Raw genomic sequence first — 22,324 nt, 5'->3', positions numbered from 1 at the left:
TTGCTATCATTAACACAGAAGCTACTACCATACTCAGCGACTCTAAATTTGCCATACGCAATTATGCGAGGGACAGAATTTCTCAGGCAGCAATGAGCATATTGGGTTAAACCAAAGACTTAGACAAAATTATTGAATTGATATGGGTCCCGGCTCACTCGGGGAACCCTGGTAACGAAGCGGCACAAATAACAGCTCGAGGATTCGTCAGCCGAGCAGGGGACGCTGTCGTTGCTGAGAGTTTTTCGAAGGACGGCCTATCAGCTTTTCACGATATTACTAATCATTTTAAACTTGAAAGGAGGATATTCTCTCCTCCAGACAAAGCCTTTAATAAGGAGCAGGAGACCACTTGGAGGCGACTCCAGACGCGATCCTTTATGACGCCTTACCTGTTGTCAAAATTCTACCCCGGTGAATACGACCCTGCATGTACATTATGTGGTGATTTAGCCACTTATGATCACCTATTGTGGAATTGTAAAGAGGAGCCGCCCCCGAAATCTCTAATACAGGTTCCTACTCTCGAGCAGTGGGAGGCCGTGTTGGTCAGCTCAGACTTGGGAGTTCAAACCCGGGTCATTGAATGGGCTACCCAGGTCGCTGTCTGCCGTGGACTGATAGCCACCTAGCACGGATCGTCTGCATTCTGCCTTTTCTGACGAATTAAATGTTTTCCAAACCGGATAGTATGGCGAAGACGACGAAGCTGGCAGTGGCGCGGGAGGGAGGGCTCGCGCTGGGCCAGCGGCCATTAAAATCATCGCACTGCCATCATTCATCGCGCCTCATTCTTCAGCTGGTCACCATGTAACAATATAATGGCGTTCAATAAGTAAAATAAGAGCAATATATGATAAACACTGTTTGCTCAGAGAAAAACTGGCGTAAGCCCGTTGAACTCTTCCCGGTTTCCGTTGCGAAAATTACGAAAAAAAATTTTTACTCTACGCTTCTTGTGACAATTTTTTCGGGATCTTACATTCACGGTGCGATGAAAGTATGTGTTGTGCGGGTTGCTTTTCTTGGGACGGTCTAATTTCTATTGTTGATGCAATACGCAGGAAAAAAAGACTTCGAAATTATAATAGCGCCTCAGTGCTTCCATGAAACGCGGACGGCTCAATTACGTCCGCAGTTTTCTTGGTGCCAGACCCGAGCAGCTGTGGCTCAAAAAACAAATTTATATCTTCACTGGCGGAACGCAACATTCTCCGCCGCTTTAGTGGGAAAATATTTAGGATTACGGCACTAAAGGAAAAGGAACTTTGCAGCAGCTTTGTTTCGAGCCCATTTGTCGCAACTTAAGCATGGATGAGGTGCTCTCGCATTCTGAAAGCAGCTTCTTTATGTTGCAGGAATGTTCAAGTGTCCGTCCCTTAGGCCACTTGTTTGCAGTGCGCTAAAAAAATTTCATTGCTTAGCTATTTAGAGCTCAATCTATTCAGCACATTTTGATGTAACATAGGTATACTAACACTACTCGAGCGCAGCTGTTTTATTATACAAGTCAGGGCCGGGTTGCACAGTTGAAGCGGAGAATAAAGGCGGTGAAAATTAGCTTTATTCATTTTCAGGAAAATATGGCAAAAAGACTACTACCTCATATAAGAAATTTCCCTTTAGTAGTTCTAGGAGTTTTTTTTTTATTTCTATATCGTCAATTCTATTGCGAACATTAGCTGTACAGGCATCATGAAACAGCCGCTCTGAAGTTTTGGTCAGTCGTGAACAGTGCCTAAATATCACTCCTCGCTAATAAATACTGTGTAGAACCTAGCTTTAAGCTTCAGGGCGGCGCACAGAACTGCTATCTCCCTACCATGTCAGCACTGTCAAGAAAGGAAGAGATTAGAGGCTGGATGAGGAAGCCGTCAGTCTTACTCATTGCTTCATTCTTCACCTCGTCCTTCAAGCAACTAGAAGAGCACAAGAAAATAGTGATTTTACTTTTGTTTTTGGTCAGACACTGCTGCCTACCGTCGTGCTCGATACTCTTCCGTCTGTTTCTGGCGGGAACGTTCTCCGTTTCAATTTTCGAAAGTATTCATGTTTAATTTACTATACCCTGTTCCACGCAGTACACGCCACGCCCCACCCAGCGTAAGTGGAGGCCATGCTCTCTTTTACACTATGACTGCCAACTGCATTGTGGTCGTGCATGTAATTAAACAGTAGTGCAAAACACCCATGATGTTTGGCGCACCACGGTTGCCAGGCCCGTGGCCCCCGCTATGCTACGAGCACAAAGAATTCCGGAAAACAGAAGAGAAATGTGGGGAACGAAATAACTAGGTGGTCTTTTAAACCAAGAAAAGCGTAAAGAAATAGTAACACTGTCATTTCTTTTTTTTAGAAGAAAAATGAGTAACCATTCTCGCTGTAGATAAATAGCCAAAGCAAAAAACATAACACAAATAATCAGCGTAACGATGCTCTTTGCGTACTAGGCAGTCTTTGCGCGTTACAGAAAAGACCGTAACCAATTACAACTGCAACTTCTTCTGAAATGTAACTGAGCACAGTGTTAAGTTACAGACCTCAAAAAGAATCCGAACGATTACAAAAGAGCAATCGATAATTACTACGTTATTTTCCTTCCTGTTTCTTTTACCACCCGGTGACAAAAAGACTGTGCTACTTTGCAATAAGGTCTTACTTTGCAATGGCACTTACATTCCTAAGTTTTCGTCAGTATTTTTTTCGGCGTTTCTGTGAATACCTAAGCAGCGACACTGAAGACTCGGTACGCGCTGGAGGGAAGGACGGAGTGGTAACGTACAAAGAGCTTGGTTACGAGCTCCCACTTACGCAAAGCATTGCGCTTTGTTAATCTTCAGGCCCTGAAAGGACAAAGCCTAAGGTCACTAAACATGACATGTTGTTGCTCCGTCGTCAATAAATACCAATTGCGGTGCACAGGGTTACACAAATGCAGGCCACCCAGGCTTGCATATGCGGATGTTTAAACATGGCTGGCTTTTTCCCAACACGATCATTGCCTCCTTATCTGGAAGGACTAGTTAACCTGTATTCGTTTGCAATATTTTTCTATCTTTTTTGCTTTGAATCCACCTGCCTTGCTCACCCATTGTCCTAGTTATCGGAGTGCATTGTGTTATTTTTTGGCTTCCTTCAAGTGTGTTGCAGTTCTTGTCGATCCTGTGCTCTCTAACTCCTTGGTCTTGTTCTTGGATTTCTTCACTTGTGCAGATAACGGTCACTACCATCGGCTACGGCGACACTGTTCCTAGAACGTGGATGGGGAAGATTGTGGCCTCTTGTTTTTCCGTTTTTGCTATATCATTCTTCGCGCTACCCGCGGTGAGTTTTTCTTCTATTTCAGTGGGACACTAGGCACAAATTAAGACTGCCTGGGTTCATAAGGTACTACGTTTTAATCACAGAGAAACTAGACTCCCCCAGTATACGAGCCAGGAAAAAAAATAAAAACGAATACAGGTGTTGCGATCGCAAGGCAAATTCATACCTGCGTGCATCGATACTCATTTTGAGGAGCGGGTTTCAGAGGCTCCGCTGCACGGCCACCCGCTTCAAAATGCTGAAAACTTTTCATTTTCGATGAGTACGTCACGAGTTGGAGTCGAGTGGAGAAATAACTTTAAAATTCATTTTTTTTAATCATAAATGCGTCTCTCTGGTGCCCTGCTACAAGCGCGAAACATAGCTAGAAAAGCCAGAGAATCAATTTTTGCTGAAACAGTTTCACCGCAGATTTCTATTCAGTATCCCTTTAAACCCGCCGCGGTGGCTCAGTGGTTAGGGCGCTCGGCTACTGATCCGGAGTTCCCGGGTTCGAACCCGACCGCGGCGGCTGCGTTTTTATGGAGGAAAAACGCTAAGGCGCCCGTGTGCTGTGCGATGTCAGTGCACGTTAAAGATCCCCAGGTGGTCGAAATTATTCCGGAGCCCTCCACTACGGACCTATTCGTTCCTATCTTCTTTCACTCTCTCCTTTATCCCTTCCCTTACGGCGCGGTTCAGGTGTCCAACGATATATGAGACAGATACTGCGCCATTTCCATTCCACCAAAAACCAATTATTATTATCCCTTTAAACATGGAAGCATCTCAAATGCGTGCTTTCATATCTGTGTGACTGTTACTTTTGTGATGGTGTTTGCAATTATGCACGATGAAAGCCGACGAAATCATTTAGTAGCACCTGGCAGAGACATCTTCCTTCAACCGTTTTTCGCATACTGCTTGATCTAAATAAATCCATTCGCTTATTTAGGAGAGAGAAAAAACTTCTGCGGCGCTAAATACATGCAGATCAAAAACTGTCGCATCCTTTTCCACGCTGAATCTTAAACGTCACTGCGTTTTAGGGGTGCCTCTGCCATGCATGTCTTACCGCTTTGGTAACAAAATCGTGACAAAACAGAATCTGCGAGAGAAAAATGTAGCATGATCAGAGTAAATCCAGTCTAGAAGAATCTATATTGCTAAATGTAAATATAATGCGGTGTGCAAAACATAGAATGCTGAGACGCTATCTACGACATGTTACAAATTTTTTAACAATTGTTTTGTCGCATCTGCCTTGAATTTAGTTCGATTACGATGGCTTCATAATGGAAGGGATCTGAAAGATAACGTCTTTATGTTACCTTTCTGAAGTTCAAATGTTGGTAATCTGACCATGTCATTTCCCGTTTAAGAAGGCACGAGTACTACAATCGCTGAAAAAACGAAAACTTGCGCTCATGTTTCTAAGCTATCGCTGTTGCCATATATATATATATATATATATATATATATATATATATATATATATATATATATATATATATATATATATATATATATATATATATATATATATATATATATATATATATATATATATATATATATATATATATATATATATATATATATATATATATATACAACTACTTGCGCGCAACAGGCCTTGCATCTATGAAACCTACCGAGGAATACTTTCAATCGTGCTGAACCTAAAGGTGGTGTTCTACTTATTACGATTTCAGGCAGCATAACATCAAAAAAAAGTCGAGTAATAGCAATGAAATACTTGGTGACAATATATTATACTGGTTCGATCGTAAAAAAAGCAGACTGCGTGTGTTATCAATCTGTATTAACCAGCATCCTGAAATGTATGTTACGTCTTGCGCAGGGCATTTTGGGATCGGGGTTTGCACTGAAAGTCCAACAAAAGCAGCGGCAGAAGCACTTCAATCGCCAGATACCGGCGGCTGCCACCTTGATACAGGTACAGGAAACTGAACATCCGATCAGGTAAAAAGTGGCGGTCAGTGACGACAGTTTCTTTTTAATTAAGGAGCGGGCACAATTTGCGCAGTGCTAGAGCGATTACACAGGCAAATCGTAGTCGACTGCCTAGAATATGCATGGGAGAGATGCGGCGACGTGCGCTGCGCAAAAGATGACGTCTGCAACTTTTGCGAAACTAAACCCACATTCTGAATTTCGTCTTACCAGATACGGGTTTCCGTAAACACACACATGTTGGCGGAAGCGGAAATAGAGCCTCTAATAATTACACTAAACGACTAGTTCAACCACATTGTTTTCGTTTGAGTATCTTCGTTATAGAGAGTCTCTGTGCCCTTACATTCGCGTCGTTTAGTTTTCAAAATAAAAATCACGACACTGGGAAGAGTCAAATGATATTGTTTAAGAAAGTGAAACCTCATGTGAAGTCTCATTCCTCAACAGCTTTTACCAAAAGAAAGGAGATCATTGCGTTACCTTACGGGCGATTATATATAAGATATATGCGATTGTTGTACATCGCCAGTGTTGCAGACATTTTGAAGTTGCAAGGAAGTCTCGCGCTCTTTTGCCTGAAACCAGACTTCCAAGTTATGTACACGTGGGCAAAGGCTTATCAGAAAGCCTGTTGGGCTCTTCCTTTTACAATGTTGCAACTTGGTGATGTCTGATAAATATAAAAATTACCAAATTTTCAAAATGTGTGTGGAATTACATTTGAGCCTCCTGCGAGGCTCGTGACCATGTTTGTACTGAAACTGGAGCTCTGAACTTGTTTGCATAAAACAAATTATTGTAAGAAAAAAAAGAATTTTAGGCGTTGCGAATTCCGGAAGAAACAAGGTCTAGGGGAGTTGAATGTGAATGAACGCCGAATGGGAGAGTTCCTCAAAAGGCGCGTCATAGTACAGCGAAGTTCTGGCCTCAGCCCACCTCACTGATCAAGGGCGGACCTGGCGCACTTCCCGGTGCGCGTCGAAACTGAGGTCACAGAATTGCCTCAAGAATATCAATGCTGCCAACTTGTTTTTCCCCCTGATTTTAACTAAAGAGAAAGCTGCAGAGTGAATTAATAGGAGTACAACCGCTCTGAGCAACCTAAACAGCCGATACAAAATTCCTTTTATGGGCACGTTCCAAGCCTTCTAGTTCTGAAGTTGCTCTTTAGTTTCGCATGAAAGCTGAATGACTGTACACGTTTTAGGGACACATCCTGGTGTCGGTTGAGAGTGTGGGATGCAAAGGATAATTTTAGCACGTTTCTTTTCGCCTTTGCGCTTGTGGTTCTGAACAGACAGAGTAGAATATACCCACAACTACACAAGCATGTGTTCATGTCTTCGCTTTGAGTCTTGCTAGTGGGTGTAAAGCTGACCTTTAAGAAACGACGCCGCTGCAATGACGTGCAGGCCGCGAGCGCTAATGTTGCATCTTGTGTGCAGCCTCGTAGTTGCGAATTTAATGCATGAATGTCCTCCCGACCAGTTCGCTAACCCTCCCAAATTTAATGTAAGTAGAACCACAAAGTAGTTGCTCTTCGCCCTGTAACCTTCACTGCATGCATACAGAAATTCGATAAATTATAGGGAATTTAGGCACTGTTTGAGAGAACACAGCCATCACAGAGCCATGTTCATTTGGCGCTTACTTGACATCGTTCTCCATCGCAGTGCCTGTGGAGGTGCTATGCGGCAGAGAAGACTTCCCGGTGCGAAGCCACTTGGAGGATTCACGTAAAGGAATCCAACCACGGTGGCCTCAATTCGGGAACGCCACTAAGCAGGGTACGGTGAATTTCTCTGCTAGCTGGACGAGTTTGACTACACTGTTAGGTAGTAACGAGGTTAGCTTTTGGGGTCTATTCCAACGTCGACAATTGCAATGGCAGAACTGCACACCTTATTTGTTCACTTATTTATGCCGTCATACTGCAGATCAAAACATGGGTCAAAGTAGGATGGCTTGGCAGTAAAAAAATACTAGTTTATATAAAAATAACACCTATAAGAAATGTAACCACACATTGAACACATGACTACAAAAAATGGCGCATAACTGTCGACACTGCGTAAAGATCACAGATAATTTTGCAGAGTGACAAGGTAATATACTCCGATATAATTAAGTTTTCGTACAAATACTGACAACTTTATTAACTCAATTTTGCGAGAACGTTTACGGGTTGAAACGTACTGAAAAATAATGAAGGGCTGCAGCCATCCTCAAAATTATTGCAATAACATTTGTATCACTGTTTTAACATGTTTTACTGCGCTTTTTAACTGCCTGTAATTTTTGTCGTGATATGCTTCACTTTGCTTCTTACTTTTTTATATCGTTTGCATGATGTTGAAACTTCTCGTTGTTTGCATTTGCTCTGTCATTTTTTTTATGCACTCGCACCGTGCTCAAATTCCTCCATCGGACTAAAGTGTGAATAAATAGAATATTCATGTAATATGTTTCAAAAACAAATAATCATTCTGTTGTAGGAACAAAACAAACAGTATCTGTCTTGCTTAAAATCGAAGTAAAAGGCATTCACGGCTTCGTCGGGTTCGTCTCGTAGTAAGCGGATTTCCGCTCTTGGGTAGCGTTAAATTAATTTTTGCAGAACATTTCTAGAGAAAGTGGTGAACTCAACTGCTGCCAATTTTCGAGCATTGATGTCTTCAACGCCCAGTCTACGGTTGCCCGGTTATATACCTTAAAGAAATGCCAACAAATTGATATCCGCAGATATTCTCTCAATTTGAGCTTTAGAAAATGCTCCTCGTGGTAACACTGAATTCTTATATACCACGAAACAGGCTTCTATGGAACTTCAACATGATGGCGCTTGCTGGTGGCCCACATTAAATGGGACAACACGGTAATGCCAAAAAAGAACACAGACGTGTGACTGCTGGTGTGCAAACAAAAGAGAAATACCCCTCAAATAAACACAACTTTTTTTCCCAGATTTACAGCATTACACTAAGTTCCTAGCCATTGCGTCCTGTCCGCCCTTCGAAATATTGTAATATCAACACGTGTCGCTTCTCTGAATGCAGCATGTAAAATGCTTCTCTCGGCCACGTAACTTGCTTCTTCGTGTGAGAAGTCCACGCAGGAAGTGGCAGCTATTGGTCCCTATTATAAAATAACATATAAGGAAGCAGTACTTTCTTGGTTAAGTTAGAATTAATGAAAAGTCTGCATCCACTGCAGTGGCAATTGTATTCACGCGTAGCTAGCCCTCCGGCATGAAGCAAAATATAAGGCTACACTTAAGCACCGCCTTAAAGGCAAGACGCGATAGCTAATTATGTTAATACCCGTATATGCAGAATTGGGCATTCTCTACTTAACATTCGTAGATCTCAGGGAGTTCTCATACCACTCATGGCGCAGTGGTGCCGAGGTTAAGCGATGCGCCACTGCCCTACGAGGACAGGTGCTGCCACCGGTGGGACAAGTGCGATCCAGATTGGTCTTCCCGCGCAACCTCTCGCGACCAATCATTAATTTAACTGCCACTTGCTGTGGTCGTCAGTTTGCTCACAGACCGGTGGGCAGATTGCGATGACGCCACAGGGTGACGTGACCTAGCTGGCCCACCTACCTCCTAGGTTTCTTCTCTGGGAATTTTTCGGGTTATTTTTCACGCACAGTCAACGACCCCGACGCTGGATTTTCTGCGACACGAACTCCTTAATGCCATCGCGTTAATAAAAGAATCGCAACCGCCACAAGCAGCGTACTGCCGACTCGCATAGGAATACAGCGTACGCCCTTAGGCCAGGCAAGAAGGACCGAAAGTGTTGTTTCATAGCACAGAGGGAAGTGATTGGGTGTATCCAGAAACGAACGAATACGCGCAATTCAAGCTCTTGTGTTAGCGTACTATTATCCACAATATGATCTTCATTGAATACCAACAGTGTACTAACTTCTGCGTCTAATTAGCCGAAAACTAATATAATTAAGCGACCGATGAATAACAACAAGTCATGAGCAGTCATTATACGTGACTGCAAAGCGTACGCCACTATTTCTTTCTTATGATTGCTACAGAAGTCACCACGTGGGGTGCGCTTTTTGCGCAAACTTGCAGAAGCTTGTCTTGCAAGTTGTACTATTTAATCTTGAAACGTCCTCTAATCCGCAAAAAGCTCCTGTTGAGAAACAATTCATCACTGCTTCTTTCTTCAAGTTTTCTTGTGTCATTGCCTGTCGTGCTTGATGCGGACCGCATTTCTCTACTACTTCTTATTCTTTTACGCCCCCCTCATCCCTCTTTCCTAGTGCAGGGTAGCCAACCGGAACATTTTACTGGTTAACCTCCTTGCCTTTCCTCTACCACTTCTCTCTCTCTCTCTCTCCTTGACGCGGTGAGAGGATTTAAAAAAAGGAAAGCTGCAAACATCTCACCGCGAACAAAAGAATGACATAATAAGATTTTTCATATGCGCTGCTGAAGTGCCTTGTGAAGGGTTTTATTCTAGCAAATATTTTACGCGCCTAGAGTTCATACACGCGCGCAGTAAAAAAAGGTCTGTAAATAAAAAAATTCAGCCGGTCCGATTTTTCTTGTAGCTCTGAGGCTTGTGGCTTGCCTCTCAGAGTAGATTTTTTCTTACCCTTGCCTCGATCGACGCTCGCAGGTGGCCAAGCGGGCGAGTGTTCTGCGGCGGCGCAAGTCCAAGCAGAAGATCGAGGTCGCCAACTACGCGGCCAACATGGCCGCCAACGAGACCGAGGGGGACTCGCAGGCAGAGGACGGCGGAAAACTGGGTCAGTCAGCAATCTAGTACGTCAGTAGCCTGTGAGTCTATCCATGAGGTGTTTAAGTCAAGAAGGAAACCGTCCTTGCCAAAGTACCACGTTGTTATCGCTGCCCTCCCTCAACATTGACGCGCTAACTTGCCAATGGGAGTCAAGAGTTCGATAGGGAATCACTAGTTAATTAGTAATCACGAGTTGAATTGGTAATCACGAGTTCAATTGGGAATCACGAGTTCCCATTTGCTACTGCTCACAACATAGCGCCCGAATTCATCGTGCTGGAATGCGTGTGCAAAGTGTTAGTGATGACTTTTTGTATTTATTTATTGTTTTGCTAACTACGAATCGCTATACCAGAACTGGTGAATGGGGGCAGACACCAGAAATTAAAAAACACTACATGCGCGATGATGATGCACCAAATTAAGGAAAAACAAAGATGCAAATCAGCAGTGTCAGAGCCAGCACCCGAATGCCCGTGTACATGAAATAAAAATCAAAGCGTTCGAAGCGTAAGGGATAAAAAAAGACAAAGTATAATGTTCGACACTGATGAAGGCAGATATACAATGGCAGGTCACTTGTATAATGCATGGTAATTGAACGTAACTTTTCTCTAAGAAGGGGAGTACGACGTTATTTTATCCCGCTACATTTCCCGGGTTAAAAACAAAACTAAAGATAGGTTCTCTCACGAATACAACTTCCTTCTTTTAAACTCAACACAAAACTTAATCCTTCTTGTTGAATGCAGGGCAGCGAAGGAAGACAATATCGACGCCTAATGCGAACTGTCACGACGCGAACAACGAATTCGTCGAGATTGACATGGACGAACCGCCGCAAGTGACCAGGTAGTGGTAGTAACTTGGACTGCGTCCTTTTTTTTCTGTTCCTATGTGCATTCGAGGTTTTCTGGCGTCCGTAAGCGCAACTGGCTAGGACTGTCGTTTGGCGCAGGAAGAACTAAGTGTACAGTAACTAGCTGGGTTGAAGAATAAGAGGAGGAGGCGTTAAGATTTTGGTTTATTGTTACTTTTCCCAACAAACAGCTATGCCTACAGGCGAGTAGTGCAATTAGATCCAGCAAGCTTCTTTACCTACCGGTCATCAGCTCCGATATCAATCTGCAGATATCAATGGCAGCAGCCAATAACAAGCGATGAGTCAAAAAGAAGCGTGACTTGGAGATATCAGACTGCACCAAAAAAAAAAAACGATACAAAGCATGTCGGCCGCACTGCTGTCTTGGGATGTGTCTCGTGATTTACTACCACTGCACTGGCCACCAGTGCAGTGTGTGCACCTATCAGGAATCTATGGTCCTACTGTTTGTTGAACGCTTTGTTTCACTTACTGTTTCACTTACAGCGTTTGGAGATTTTTTCGTCTTTAATATATTTCATAGTATAATGAAGACCTAGGCTTTTCTTGGCTGAGTATAGGGCTCTTTTACCAGCGTACGTATGTGCTATATAAATAGGAAAAGTGTTTTGATTAAGGAAATTATTTTATTTACTGAATTTACTTCCTTTTATTTGACTTCGCAGCCTGACCGAAGCCCACAAAAACGCAATACGTGCTATTCGCAAGATCAAATACTTCGTGGCACGCCGGAAGTTCCAGGTACGTCGCGAGGTAAACCATAGAAGGAAATTGATGGCGCGTCTCAGTAAAATTACTCTCGCGGGTGTTTTTTTATCTTCTCCCAGTATTCGCAGAAATAGGTTTTCTCATCCCGCTGTTCGCTTTTGTTCTACTTTTATATATTGTTTGGACTTCAGTATTGCCTTGGAAAACGCGTTCCATCTAAAGCCTGTCAGCAACCATGCCGCCTTGAGAGGACGCAGCACTGCGTAGTTTGTGCTTTGTGCACTTCATGCACCCTTGTAAAAGAGATGGTAGGAAAAAGAGTAAAGAATTGTTTTCAAGATTGAAGGCACAGGTCGTTGAATTATTTAGGAAGTGCATTATGGTATGGTGCTTGACGAATATTACATGTTGTGTGCACCACCACGAGGGAATCTGGCGGGGGTTCAGCACACCTTGCGGCTGACCCCTTCCAGGAATAGGCAATGTGGGGGAATTAAGGAAGCTAGAAGCTAGGCAGTTCAGTGACTGCGTCGATCGTGGAGCGGACCGATATTGGAGTGTGCTATTGTTGGGGTGGGCGCCACACATCAGGCAGTGAGTGTGGCCTAAACTGTTCAGCATGAGTTCGTTGGAGTGGGGAAAGATAGGATTTGGTTTATAGGGTTTTAACGTCCCAGGGCAACTCAGGCTATGAGGGATGCCGTAGAGAAGGGCTCCTAAAATTTCGACCACCTGGGGTTCTTTAACCTACACTGACATCGCACAGTACACTGGCGTCTAGAATTTTGCTCCATGGAAATTCCACCACCGCGGCCGGGATCGAACCCGCGTCTTTCGATTAAGCAGCCGAGCGCCATAAGCACTGAGCCACCGCAGGGGCCCCAATGAAAGATAGGAATTGGTTCGAATTTCGCGATTGATAAGCGATGTGTGCAAAGGGAGAAAGAAGTGATTTAATACTTTCTTCCTTCCTGTGTTTCGGGCATTATTCATCCAGGTAAAAATCTTCCTGCCAACGCGACGATAATTCAGCATTGCGGAGTGAGCGTGCGCTTGAGCCCATAATTTCTCCTCCTTGTCCTTGATACTGGTGACTACTTCCGTAAGAACGTGCAGTTATGACGCCGGCGCGCATATTGTGGCACCAAATTGTGCAGAGAAGTTTTGCGAACAAGTTCTTTGAATTTTACCACAAAGTATGTCTCGGTAGATAATTGGTCGCAAAACCTCAAAATGCGCCTTGAGCGTATACATGCACTCGATGATGTTATGGTTTTAGCAAAGGGTTAGAGTTACCTACGCGATGAATTGTGTGTCGTTTGCGGTGTGGCCACGTATGTGGCGTGAACGGTGATTCCTGTTTACCGGAGACAGCCATCACTCAATGACTCCGCTAAACATGACTTACTCCTGTTTACAATGCAATGTGTTGTCATCTGCACAGATAAGATTTAAAGCAGCTGATATTGCAGCGGGAAATTTTTCTACGCCAATATTTAACCAGTGATAGTATTAAGCTCCAAAATTAGACTCGTTTGACAGGTATAGACAGGCAAAGCCTCACTATCTGCACAGATAAGTGGGTTTTGGCCCAAGGTCGCATTTTACTTTGTGGAAAGGTGCCCACAGCCAGAAGGAATTTCGAAAAAGAAAAAATTAAATGAACTGACCACCGCAGATTATCAACTAAACCTCAATTCACTGAGCAGGCAGCAAAAATTAGTCACATTGTTTACTGGATTGTTTGTTGGCGGAAAACAGCTATTTGCGAAAACTGCATGAAATTGCGAGGGCGGGTGGACAAAAACAAGGAAAACACACCGCAGACTTCAAACTTTCGTTCGAAACGTTATAAGACACACTTTTAATAGGCTTGATGGTCACCATTTTTCTTCTCGTATCATCGTCTGTTTTCGCGCCGGTCATTTCGAATTATGTTCCACCAACTCGCCCAATTGGAAATTTTAATTTCCTATCAGCAGAGAGCAATCACGTATCAATTCTAAAAGACCTGCCGGCGTGGAACAAGCGAATAAATAAAAAAGAAAAAGAAATGGTTTGGAAGGATCGAAAGCCTAATGGCGGAGTGCGCGCGCTTAATGTGGATAACAAAAGACGACACCACTCAGAGTGACATCGAATAATAAAGTAAAATAACAGAACGGTACCAAACTAAGCGGTTCAAAAATAAAAGTGAAAAAGTGATCCTAAGCCAAAATCAAAGAAGCAGGATGGTGGAAATACATAGGATAGTGAGAATTTTGAATTCCGACAAGAGAATTAAGACAAGAAACCATAATGAAGTTTAGGGTGAAAGTGGCAATAAACAAATAGCAACTGGAAAGGAAAGATTGCTAGAAAGAGGAAATAAAGATAAAAACAAAAACAAAATCGTTGGGGGGAAAGGATGGAGACTACAAGTAACAAGAGGCTCATAGGAAGGCATGAAGGCAATAGGTTTCAAAGATGAGCGTGAGTGAAACTGTCGGTGCGAAGTGCTTTTTTCCAAAGACACAATTTCTTTAGCTGAAGGCGCCATCGATTGCGTGCTTACACATTTGTCATCATTACTGGCGGAAAAGAAAGCCTTAATTATCTTCACTTCGGCTGTACTTCTATAAAATGGTAAAATCTGGTGTTGTGGAGGTCGGTGCAACAGTCAAGTTTTATCCTTTGTTTAGAAGATAATTGCCAAATGTCCTTCAGATATATTGGACAAACACACGTACGTGTGTTTCAAGGCGCCTACTCCTGGTTTGCTTCAGAAGGCCGGTGTTGACCACGTTTTGAGTCGCAGTGCGTAAGGCTGCTTTGAGAGGATTTCAATTGATACATCCTGTAGAAGAGGTATAGGTGCCAGTTTTCAAGGGACCAAACAGAATGCTTTAGTTTTTTAGGTACTGGTTAGATCTATTTTTTCAACTTCCACTCTTCGGCATAAAAGCCGCCCCCCCCCCCCCCCCCCCCCCCAGATTTTTTAGAGAGTATCATAGCAGAAACAGTGGTTTCAAAAGTGTACATTTTCATTGTAACCGGCACTACAATATCGGGGCAGCCTAATCACTTTGGTCGCTCTTTGCAGCAAGCACGCAAGCCTTATGACGTTCGTGACGTCATCGAACAGTATTCTCAGGGGCATGTGAACATGATGGTGCGAATAAAAGAATTGCAGCGAAGGTAAGTGCTCTGCATTCGCCGAAAGCGCACAAAAATAGCACAAAATAGGTTTCATGGAGCATTCAGTTGACAGTGAACAGAGAAGATGCTATTCACGACAGCGTGTAATACAACAAGGTGGGGCGCGAATCGTCATTCCGCCAACTAAAATATGGACAGCAGGATATGTCTTGGTCTGAGCCCAGGCGAAGGCGTTCCTGGTCACGGAACTGTCCACTGAACAGTCATGCTGAGACGGGCATGAAGCCAATTACCGTGAGAGCCCGCATACAACGCCCACCTGCCTTTGACGCGTTCCTATAAGAGTGAAATGAACAAAGAATAGGAGAGGAGTCGGTATATCGCCTATCGTCATCACTGCATGGGCACGACGGTGTGTGTATGTAGCAGTAGTTATGCGTTAGCATTAGAAGGGTTTGTGAAAGCGGCAATGGCGACCACCGTCCCGCGTTGTGTGTTGTGGGGCATGTGGAGTATTTCACCTTTGTATACAACGAACGTAGGCATGCCACTTCGGATAGAACGAACTTTCGTGTGTTAACCAAGGATATAACGAACGTCTTTGTATTAACTTCGGATACAGTGAACTTTTGTGTGTTATCTCGGAATTATGCCACCTCGAATGTAAGGAACCTAAGTATGCCACGAGTGATATAATGAGCTTGCTTGAGGTCACTTCAGATATAACGAGCTTAGTATGTCGACCTTAGATATTGTGACCCAAAGCGTATCTCCTCGCATGTAACAAACATTAGTGTGTCAACCTAGGATAGAACGAACGTAAGGACAGCACCAACATCAAATGATAACGCATTTCAACAATCCACCAAAGATCGCCTAAAAAGTTCTTTTTTTTCGATATCTCTTCAAGAATCCATTCACCTGTGTAATTTCTTTTCCATTTTACTAATTCTTGAAAGCAAACCCATTTTCTGAGATGCTACGCTCAGCATATGAACCGTTTTACAGGCTGGATCAAACGCTTGGAAAGCCGGGCTCCTATTTGAACGAGAAGGGCATGAAGCCAATGACCGTGGGAGCCCGATTACATCGCATGGAGATGCAGGTACCTGAAACACATATACCGCAAGATAATGGGTTGCTCAGTTTCGGGTGGGCGATCCTAGAAGTAAGACCTCAATCATTTGTTAGAAGTATGTACTAGGAAACAGGTGTAATCGTGGTTGTATTGAATGACGAACAGCGCATTGAGTGATCGATTTAACGGGTTTCTTAAAATGACAACTTAGGCTTGCAGTGCGCGGACATGTTGCGCCGATATGTATTTTAGAAGAATTAAGAAGAGATGACAATACGCTAGCTTTACAGCTCGGTTTTAGTTACGGCACAGGTGACAAGAAGAATGCTACCCTAGCCCTCAAACTATGTTGACAATTAATGTCAGTGTGTTTTTGGTAGTGGTCGCGGCATGTGTGTAAAGTGCACGTAATTTTTCCTTCAGCTGATGAGCCTGGAGCGAAAAGTGGACAGGGTGCTCTCGATGCTTGAGCTCATTACAAGCGACCACAAGGGAGACCATGCACAGGAGTATGACATCTAAGGAACGTCAAAGTGAGGAAGATTAACCGAAGAAAGTCGCCGCTGATGCAAAGTGGCCCACGGCTTTCGCTCTCAGCCAACTCCAGGGGTCGATGACCACTGGCAAGGAACGTTTTTCGAGTGGCCCTACTAACACCCTTTGGCTCACTAAAGGGCGAAGTCAGTAACTCTACGTGCGCCACAGGATCCGTCACAGCACCTGATGCCCTCTTTGAGAGCCCACTGCATATCTCACTGAGAGGGGTGCCGCAAGAAAGCCGGCCAAAGTGCAACAACCATTCCTAACGCTTTATTTCCACACGGAACATTCCGAGGCACGATGAAATGGTGAACTCAAAGTGGAGTGGAACGCAGATTCTTCTTTCTTTCTCCACGGATTGTCACAACTTTATCAGACATCAAACACAAACTCTTAGGCACCTGTGATCGTGTAAGACACCTCTCGCGAGAAACCATACTCACCTACTCATATCAGTAATTAACGCGATGCAAAAAACACCATCAGCGCTCCAATGGCTGCCGCTTCAATGAACTGACGGCTGCCGTGGCGATGATAGTGGGAACCTACAGCAGTGTACTACTTTCCACATGGTACTTAATACATTGACAAACATCAAAGTGCAAACCTGCAGGAAGCGTTTATCTTTCTACAGAAAACGATCATGACATCGTTTGCCTTGTTTCAATGCGAATTGCTGAGCCCTGCAGAATTCGTTAGCGGCAGCCAGCGGCAACGTTTTGATGATATGGTGACGCATGCTACTTGCAGCGCAACTGGTCAGTTGTGTGTGCGTAACCTAGTGAAATGCTCACTACGACTTTTCTCTGAATTTTGACCGCAGCTTCCTTGAAGTTAAATAACGACATTCTAATTGAAGAAAAATTTATGTAGAAACAAGTGCCATAGAACGCCCTCATGTTGACATGATGGTTAAACACTACCCATTCTGAAGGACCACTTGAGGACCTTACGGTTTCTGAGATCCGTAACATTTCGGAATTCTTTGTGAAGCTGTCAGCGTCATGGTCATTAGTGGTTCGCGGATTGGTAGAGCAGTGTGAGAACTTTGTGGTTACCTTACACACGAACGACATTTGATGTTGCTGTGATGAAGCCATTGGGCTATCTTTTTGGACTACGGATGTATATTAGGATAGTAACCTCTTAACGTTTCTAATAAGGGAACAATCTGTCATGCTTTCCGTCACGCACTAAATGACTCCAAGAATAAAGCGACCAATTTTTATTAGCCTAGCGTAACACTTACTGTTTTGAAGATCGTGGCATATACGTAAACTGTATGCAACTGCAAAGAAACATTGCTGATACGCAATGACGCTAATTACAACCTAAAATTATTATAAGTGCTTGTGACAGTACATTTTTGTCGTTTCTAAGCGTTCTCGGTATTCGTTGAACTGTTTAAACACTTAAAAGCGCGCATTTCTCTCAACATATCTGTCATAGGAGCACATGCATTCAGAGCGCGCAAGATTACGCTGGTAGTCAGTTCAAGGAACAAAAGTAGGAAGGAAAAATTAAACTGAAAAGTACTCTCTTCTAGCAAGTTTAGTTTAGCGCCATGAAAATCATGTGCAGTATTTTAAATCATTGCGGTAAGAGGACATAAACTCTAAAGAGTGCAGACACAGTTTTCCTGGGTGTCCGGTTTTTTCTTTCAAAAAGTCTTATGGGCCTAGTGATCATGAATATCAGCTCACAACATCAATGCGCAGCGTTAATAATTGATATAAACCCATTTTTATAGGCACTTTAGGTCTCGAGTGGCGTCAGCGCTGATGCGCCCCCTGACGTCATGGCCAGCCGGTAAACCTAAACTAGCACATTCCTGATGACGTCGAGGCCGTCGGCAAGCACACGTTGCCCTTGTAAACAATTACTGGGTTCTGTGACGTCACAATAATTGGCGCTAGTGTGCCTTGACGTCACATGATGCGAGTTAAAATGTCGAGGTGGCTCCGCAGACAACATTCAAAAACACGTTAAAATATTCCACTCAACGCAAGCGACTGAAAGTCGGTAAGGTACTTTCGTATGCCCATGAAGCAAAGACTATTGTTTGCTTGTTTAGAAACATTGTGTACCTACCCCTTTCAAGGAAATTAAAGGTATAAGCCATTGTTCTGCGAGCTACCAAAGTTGGCAGTGATTACCCGAAAAGAGCACAGTATAGAGGTGTTTAAAAATTTTATGCACTGAATCTATCGACAGTTTCTTTCGAGCGCTTAGAATAAACCGTAGGTGAGATCATACATGATTGGTTTAGCATTAAAGACTTTTATGTTTCAAAACACGTGGGCATGGACTATGTAGGTTTGAGTTAAGCGTAGGAAGCATCAGCGAACAATTCTCGTTTAACGAAGACCTGGGTCTGCTTTTAAGCATGAAGGCTATACTTCCTTTTGCACAACATAGGCGTTTGTAGCATTTGAGTTGGCCGGCATTAAACCGGGGCAGGATATTGGCAGTAGAATTGCAGATGTTCATTTGACCACCAGCCTTATTTTTGTTTTGTTTTGCTCCGCAAGTTGAACAACAAGTTGCTCTGGCCAATTGGTTGGAGCGTTGAAAGCTTCTCAGGTGCCTATGTTTTAAAGCAGCAGCAAAACATGCGATTCTTCATTTATCAAAATGAACGAACTTGCACCATCTCAATCTGAACAATAAAATTTTCAAATGTTATAATAAAAAAACTAGGTATTATGTCTCTCTTTTCAAGCGGAAAGCGAATGGCACGCATAGATGTGATGAGATATCAGATACTGTCATAAATATTAATACCGCATTTCTCCTGAAGAAAGACCATACAGAGAAAATGGAAAATATTCCTCCATTATTCCTCCGTCCTATCAGAAATCTTCGATTAGTAATACCTAGTTACAAAACTATCAAATAACATCTTTTATCGCCATTTCCCTCCCTTGGCAAGTACACACAATAGTACTGTACCGTACTCAGCATAAGTTTGCACAGTACAGAACCGTTCTTCTCGTTCCCTCACGTTTAGCAGAGTAACCAGATCATATTGCTTGTTCGATTTATCATCCGAATCATTGGGTATGAACGGTCTCTCCTACGTCCATGAAGGGCCCATTTCTTGGGAGTGCCTAGCACTGGCCAAAGCGATGGAGTACCTCCGACCAAACAAAGCTTGCGCCCTGAATACCCGCGTCATTCACCTTGAAAGACTACTGCTATTTTCTACAAGGCACTTTCTATCCAATCTCTACAATAACGCGCGACACATCATTCCTTTTTAAGCACTTGTAGGGCTAACTCCTACCACTTGTGTGACATCCTGGACAAATGAGCCAATAATAATCACCTGGAACGTCGATTCTCTTCCTTACGTGTATTTTTTCTTACCAATTTGCTGCTTGTGGAGCAGGCCATAAAGGAGAACTTATCATAAATTGCGTTAATAGGCGCCCCCCGGTTTCCTGCAGTCTATGTCTTAAGTATTGCTGCAGGATACGCTGCGAGAACGGCTCAAGAAACTCCACTTAGCTGTTGCACCCCACGCTAACAAATAAGTGTCATGAGAATGAAATGCCAGGTGACCAAGAGCGACTATGTTTATCCTGGTTATCGACTGGTCTGTGGGGTGACTTAGATTTAAGAACCTCCAAACACCTCCTGGAAGCTCCTGGAAGCCCTGCTGATGCTTAGCTTTGGGAGATATCACCTTTGGGAGGTATTAAAGACACAGACGCCTTTTTCACGACCTTCCACGCGACAGTGACATTTGTACTCGCGCATGATGGCGCAAGCACAAGCACTTTCATATTGCGAGCGCAGAATTATGTACAATTTGCATTCACTGTGAGCAGACTAACCTATGTAATTGGATGTGAAGCCAGTGATATCGTAAGTGGAGCAGAGAGTTTGCCCTATGAATCAGCAGAAAATCCTGCCCCTTAGATTGTCATTTCGCAGTGCATTGTTTCCGCCACTGCTCCGTTCTATTGAAAGGTTTTGATAAAGCAAATGTTTCCGCGCAATGTGTAAGAACTGCAATGCACGCGGCAAATTTGAGGAAAGAATGTGGCCGCTGCGGAAGACCAACGAAGGTGGACCAATAAAGAATGTTCTCCGAATGCTGGCTATTTCTTTCCATCGGTTGTTAGTTCACTTGTGCAAAGTTAAACAACACTTCATAAAACGTATTTGTGGCGTTTTTACATACATTTTCTTGTCCGCATAGTGCTGTTAAAGTTAGGCAGAATTAAGTAATAGTAAACGGTACGCTCTTGTCCCGAGAAAACCAGGGTTGCTTTGACAATGCCTTATCTATTACAACTAGAGCACCATCGGTCACTTAGCAATGAGTTTTTGAGTGCCGCGATTTTTTTTTACCCGTCGCGATATAGGTACACCTCTGTGGAGAGGTGGATTGCGCAAGCAGTGGGCATGGCTACCGAAACCTACTCTATGTAGCGTCACTTCGCAAAGAAAAAGACAAAGGGAATGTTTCTTTCTAACAGTATGCCGCTGCTCATACGAAGCTTCTAACCTCCTGCTCCTAAGATATACTGACCTCTGAGTAAGCAGAAGTGAAGGTTGGCAGATGGGGAGACCCGGTAAGTGCGTATGTTGGATTTATTGGCTGAAACCTGCTAATATGCTGGCACTCTATACAATGAGAAGGTGGTACCACGCAGTGTACTGAAGAGATTGATTCCTGCCAGCAGTGGCATTATTTCTGCACCCTTAACAGACTAGCATTACAGAGCTCAACAACGTTTGTGCTTGTGTGCAAAGTGAGTAAGCAGTTTTTATATGTAGACTTCTGGGTTTTAAAGGTCTCCAATAATGCTTTGTTTTCTCGTATTCTTTGTGCTAATCATTGCTGTGTACGAATGTTATCTTTAGAATGATACTGTTCTTTTCACTGAAATGCCTGTATGTTCTGATGTTTGAACATAGATCCTCGTCTGATACGTCGAATGCCACGGCTATGACTAGTGACTGCATCCCCCTAGCGTAAAGTTTAGTAGTTGTAAAGATCAGTTTCTATAGACAGACCCCGTGAGGTGATGTGTAACAACAATAGTAATTCGTTAAAACAGATGCCTGGGCGAGTTGGTAACTCATTATAACCAGAACAGCGCGCACTAAGACACGGACACGAAGGGAGACACGACACACACGAGCGCTGACCGAGACGGTGTTCACTGGGGCCTTGCAACGCAGTAGCGCATCAACTCCTTCAGACACGCACCTATCTGATTCTGCCGCCGGTGCCAACCTGGACACCTGCCTCACCAGGCTCAGAAGTTCTGCGGGCGACCTTTTGGGTTCCGTGGCGTACTTCAGATAGGTGCGTGTCTGAAGGAGTTGATGCGCTACTGCGATGCAAGGCCCCAGTGAACACCGTCTCGGTCAGCGCTCGTGTGTGTCGTGTCTCCCTTCGTGTCCGTGTCTTAGTGCGCGCTGTTCTGGTTATAATAGTAATTCGTTTTGGGGGATAGGAAATGGCCCAGTATCTGTCTCATATATCGTTGGACAGCTGAACCGCGCCGTAAGGAAAGGAATAAAGGAGGGAGTGAAAGAAGGAAGGAAGAAAGACGTGCCATAGTGCAGGGCTCCAGAATAATTTCGACCACCTGGGGATCAGATCGGAAAAACATTTATTGAGCTCTAGAAAAGAGGCCTTCGCAGCTACAGACGGCGTCTTCCATATTCATTCACAGGGTTGGTATTTGATGTGCACTGACATGGCACAGCACACGGGCGCCTTAGCGTTTCGCCTCCATAAAAACGCAGCCGACGCGGTCGAGTTCGAACCCGCGAACTCCGGATCAGTAGCCGAGCGCTCTAACCACTGAGCCACCACGGCGGGTCTGATGTGTAATAGAATCGGGTTTTGGTTTGGGTGCGCTTGACGCCATCTGGAACGTGACAAGTGAAGTCCCTTCT

At 43.8% G+C, this 22,324-nt stretch overlaps 1 protein-coding gene across 1 annotated transcript in view; it reads left to right on the top strand.

Annotated features, from left to right (window-relative positions):
- Positions 1 to 20,500, top strand: part of LOC144103919 (potassium voltage-gated channel subfamily KQT member 1-like) — a 138,808-nt gene extending 118,308 nt beyond the window's left edge. Inside the window, exons 9-17 of the mRNA XM_077636641.1 lie at positions 3,214 to 3,324; positions 5,168 to 5,263; positions 6,957 to 7,070; positions 9,933 to 10,062; positions 10,808 to 10,907; positions 11,604 to 11,679; positions 14,729 to 14,823; positions 15,793 to 15,889; positions 16,286 to 20,500. Coding sequence (XP_077492767.1) covers positions 3,214 to 3,324; positions 5,168 to 5,263; positions 6,957 to 7,070; positions 9,933 to 10,062; positions 10,808 to 10,907; positions 11,604 to 11,679; positions 14,729 to 14,823; positions 15,793 to 15,889; positions 16,286 to 16,384 — 918 coding nt within the window. The 3' untranslated portion in view covers positions 16,385 to 20,500. The remainder of the gene's footprint in view (positions 1 to 3,213; positions 3,325 to 5,167; positions 5,264 to 6,956; positions 7,071 to 9,932; positions 10,063 to 10,807; positions 10,908 to 11,603; positions 11,680 to 14,728; positions 14,824 to 15,792; positions 15,890 to 16,285) is intronic.
- Positions 20,501 to 22,324: the final 1,824 nt, after the last annotated feature.

This window comes from Amblyomma americanum, chromosome 9, assembly GCF_052857255.1.
Source record: "Amblyomma americanum isolate KBUSLIRL-KWMA chromosome 9, ASM5285725v1, whole genome shotgun sequence".
In the NCBI taxonomy this organism is placed as follows: Eukaryota; Metazoa; Arthropoda; class Arachnida; order Ixodida; family Ixodidae; genus Amblyomma; species Amblyomma americanum.
The sequence above is the reverse complement of the archived record's forward strand: the minus strand, read 5'-3'. Positions and strand labels throughout refer to the sequence as shown.